A 4,699-nucleotide genomic window follows, 5' to 3' on the forward strand; every position below is an offset into this window, starting at 1 on the left:
AGATCCAAAATGTGGACATTAATTAGTGGAAATACCTCTTTAAACAGTCTGGTTGGGATGGGATCTAGCAGGCATGTGGATGGGATCTACTGTAGCAGACATGTGGATGGTTTGGATGAGGTTATTATTGTTGACAATTCAGAGCTCAACAGGACAAAAACTGTCCAAACATAAATCGGTTTCTAATGACATTTTTAAAGTTGTCTCATCTGACATGGAACCAGAAGTGATAGTAGAAATGATGAATTGAATTTTCTCCCTAATTGAAATTATTTAATTTATAAAGAATCTCATGAAGTCATTACTGCTGATAGTTGTAGGGATACATGAATCAACAGAGATGGGACTTTTAATTAGTCTAGCAATAGTTCTGAACAGAAGCCTGGGGTTATTTTTATTCTCATCTATTAAAGATGAGTAATATAAAGTTCTAGCTTTACGGAGAGCTTTTTTATACGTCATCAGGCTGTCTCTCCAGATAGATAAAATTCTTTGTTTGTGAAGCGCCATTTTCTTTTCAGCTTTCTAGATGCTTGTTTTAAAGTACGTAACCCAGAATTGAACCAAATAACTTCTGTTCTTTGTCGTTGTAGGACCCGACCTTCCTGGAGAAGAAGGAGCGATGCGAGTATCTGAAAAATAAACTGTCCCACATCAAACAGAAGATCCACGAGTATGACAAAGTCATGGAGTGGAAGGATGGCAGCAGCTGAAGCTTTCCACAGGAAGTTCATCATAACCACAAAGTGCTGCGTCACACACGCCTTAATCTTTCCAGCCGTGTGTGTTAGCAAAATATTTCATGAACCACTGGACACGTTTTAATCTCTGAGTGTTCTTCTACAACTGATTAACTTTTGGACTTGATTCTAGATGGCTGCCACAGCCTACTGACCACAAAAGACCAGAATCAACTAAACCTCAGTCATTGTGACAGACTGAGCAGCAACCTGGAGTGGTAGTAGCTGAGAGTCATCGTCAACACGTAGAACTGAAGCGTCTCATCAGATGTGGCCTGTGTCGCGTCACCGGACTGTCATTCTTCCAGTTTTAAACAGATTCTGAACGTGCTGTTTGTTTTCATTAGAGTTTGATGTTTCCATGACGACCAGTCTCTGCTGTCCTTCACTGAAGCTGCTGAGAGACGTGAAACGGTTCGCGTGGCTCTAACAGAACCGCTCTGTGGTCCGTGTGGCTCTAACAGAACCGCTCTGTGGTCCGTGTGGCTCTAACGGAACCGCTCTGTGGTCCGCGTGGCTCTAACGGAACCGCTCTGTGGTCCATGTGGCTCTAACGGAACCGCTCTGTGGTCCGTGTGGCTCTAACGGAACTGCTCTGTGGTCCATGTGGCTCTAACGGAACCGTTCTGTGGTCCGCGTGGCTCTAACAGAACCGCGCTGTGGTCTGTGTGGCTCTAACAGAACCGTGCTCCAGGTACCAGCACATGTCACAGCTTCAGGCCATCGAGGTCCACCGGGCCTGTAGTCTTCTTTCACTCTGTGGTGGAGCAAACACCAACGTTAACCCGGTTCTTCTGGCCCTGATGGGACCTCCTGCCCTGATCGCCGCAGGTTGACCACCTGAGTGGCAGAAACTGGATGTCCTGGTTCCATTCGGATCGGATCAGAGTCTGATATAATGTTAGCAGCTGCTGCAGTCTCTGTACCCGTCCAGTGTAGAGACAGGACTGGACTTCATGTCCCCTGCTGTCACAGGGCTGGACACTGAAGCTTCTGGACAGGAAGTTGACCCACGGAGACCTGAGAGACACCCCTGTTGTAAAATCAACACAACTTTTATTTCAGCTGAAAAAACTGTTCTCGTGTTGAGCTCCTGCCAGCAGGGATGTGTTAGCATGATGTTAGCATGACACGATAAGATGTGAGTCCAGCCGGTCCTGATCCAGACCACTGAGAAGTCCCTTTAGACAGCCTGGAGGAGAAACTCGTCCCAACAAGTCTGGACTTTCAGAGAAACACTCCTCTGCTCGTGGAAGAGCTGAGCGAGTTTCAGACTGACCTGGTTTCTGCCGGTCCTCATTTTGAAACAACTTGGACCATGATGGACATCTGTAGAAGGTCCTGCTGTCGACCATGAACACATCTTCAGGTTTGGTTTATTGTCATGTGCAGGTCAACGATGCAATGAAAGGCTGAGGACGAGAAGAACCGTCTGGACTCACCACAACAACAAGACATGGGTCTGAACCACTTGGACCAGTCTGGTTCAAGGTTCTTGTTCACATCACAAAGGTCTGGTTGTGCCGAGGTGGAAACGAGTTTCTGTACCGAGGCTGGCTCAGTGGGTCCAAGTCCAACTTGGAGGACAGCAGAGGTGCTGGTTCTGTCCCAGTCAAACCAAGTTCTGCTTCATGTCCTCTGGTCTGGATCCGTTAGAAAGGCCCGACTTGATCTGAACCGCTGAGGGAAATCTGACCGTGAGAAGTTTCCTGAAGGTCCAGACGGGTCCTGAAGGTCATGGAGAGGTTCTGCTGTGGACGTGAGGTTCTGTAGAGCCGCAGGTTCTGTTACTGCCGGTGTGGATGAATATTTCAAAACACTGCCGTCAGAAAATGTTTGATTTCAAACATTCAGGTGAAACGTGACGAAGATCGAACAGTTCGGTTCTCCTCAGGTCCTCCTGGTAGGTCTCCTCCTGGTTGGTCTCCTCCTGGTTGGTCTTCTCCTGGTTGGTCTCCACCTGGTTGGTCCTCCTGGTAGGTCTCCTGCTGGGTCTCCTGCTGGTTGGTCCTCCTGGTTGGTCTCCACCTGGTTGGTCTCCTCCTGGTTGGTCCTCCTGGTTGGTCTCCTCCTGGTTGGTCTCCTGCTGGTTGGTCCTCCTGGTTGGTCCTCCTGGTTGGTCCTCCTGGTTGGTCTCCTGCTGGTTGGTCCTCCTGGTTGGTCTCCTGGTTGGTCTCCTCCTGGCTGGTCTCCTCCTGGTTGGTCTCCTCTCTCTGTGTAACATCGTGTTGTAAATCATGTTTTCAGATGAACGTATAGTAGCAGTTAGTGTTTTTATGATCCGTCTTTGTTCCTCGTCATTTCACTAAATATATTTTGTACTTTGATCTTAAAACGTGTGCGTCGTCTTTTCTGCCTCAGTTCCTGCTTTGATGTGTTTAAAGGGACATTTCATGCATTCTGAAGTGATGTGTGGAAAGTTTATGAAGAACTAATATCTTACCTGCTGTAGATGGCTCCTTCATTGGCCTCGGTTTGGAGAAACGGTTTGTAGGTCCAACACACTCACACACACACACACACACTCACACACACACTCACACACACACACACACCTTGCTCCTCTGCTGACTGAACCAGCAGGTGAACAAACGAAACCTCAGGCGTCGACGTTCAAACGTCAGTTTTGTCTCGTCAGTGAAGAAAGTCGTGTCCAGTGTTGTTAACTATGAACGTGCACGTTCATAAACGTGCATGTTTCTGTCACTTTGATCAGGAACCGTTCGGTTGAATCTTTTTAAACTTCTGCGTCGCGCAGCTTCTGATCTCAGACGCACGACGTACGAGACGTTCAATCTGTCACTGAAGAAGCATCTGCAGTTTATTGAGACTGAAGTAAACCAGGACCACATGATGAGGATGATGTCGTTCTGTCCTCCTCTTCATCACCCTGCTCCTCTTCATCACCCTGTTCTTCTTCATCACCCTGCTCCTCCTCATCACCCTGCTCCTAATGCGACGCTCCTCCTGGTCCATGATTTGTTGTTGCTCGTCTTCTGTTGACGCATCCTGCAGCTCTGTGCAATAGTTTTAATCCCTTCCAAAGCTCTACCATTTACTTTAATCGTTTAAATCTCGGGGCTCTTTGAAGATCGTTCTGTTTTTCTTTGGACGTTGCTGTTTTGTTGGATCTTCACTCTGAATCCTTCGGTTGTTAAGAGACTCGAGGAATGACGATTGTGTTGACACACAACAGAATCACACATTTAAATGTATTTTTGTTCCCAGCTCCAACTATTCTGTTCTTTAAATTTAGAGAATAACAAGAACAGTTTTACTTCTCGCTCGTGTTTAAAGCAAACATAAAAAATGATCTTTGTAGATTATTGCCTGATTAGATCAGGATTTTAAAATGTCTTCTTTCATGAGATGCTGGAGAAAACATCTGGCACAACATCCCCAGACACCTGCCAAACACAACACCGAATGAACGCAACGATCATCACAACACCTGCACAGGTATGAACGCTCCTCGGGGTTTGAGCCCAGGTCCTCCATCCTGATGACAGAGGAAGAGGAGCGTCAGCATCAGGACCAAATGACTGATGACCAGGAGGTAACACTCAGACGATGAACTGATGCACATACATTTATTAAAGTTCATCACTGATGCTGAACTGATGTTCTCACAGACGTCTGGAGAGCCGTCAGCGTTTTAGATTTATTTTAAGGAGGTTTTAAACTGCTGGTTGTTAAAGGCAGAAGAAAAAAGTTTTAACTTCACACGTTTTTATCTTTAACAGAAATATAGTTTCAGCAACAAAACACGTTTTTAAAACGACGATCATCGTTCAGCTTCATAAGTTATTTGTTTACAGCAGATGATCTTGTTAGTGATGAATTGATTTGATGATCTTGTTGGTGATGAATTTATTTGATCTTGTTGATGATGTTGGTGGTGATGAATTAGTTTTTATTTGATGATCTTGGTGATGATGATGAATTTATTTGATGATCTT

The 4,699-nt window shown here is 45.8% G+C and overlaps 1 protein-coding gene across 1 annotated transcript in view; it reads left to right on the plus strand.

The window, feature by feature from the left end:
• Positions 1-791, plus strand: part of marveld2a (MARVEL domain containing 2a) — an 18,880-nt gene extending 18,089 nt beyond the window's left edge. Inside the window, exon 8 of the mRNA XM_037692694.1 lies at positions 594-791. Within this exon, the coding sequence (XP_037548622.1) occupies positions 594-713 (120 nt within the window). The 3' untranslated portion in view covers positions 714-791. The remainder of the gene's footprint in view (positions 1-593) is intronic.
• The last annotated feature ends 3,908 nt before the right edge of the window (positions 792-4,699 follow it).

Source organism: Nematolebias whitei, chromosome 18 (genome assembly GCF_014905685.2).
Source record: "Nematolebias whitei isolate Nwh7 chromosome 18, NemWhi1, whole genome shotgun sequence".
Taxonomy (NCBI): Eukaryota; Metazoa; Chordata; class Actinopteri; order Cyprinodontiformes; family Rivulidae; genus Nematolebias; species Nematolebias whitei.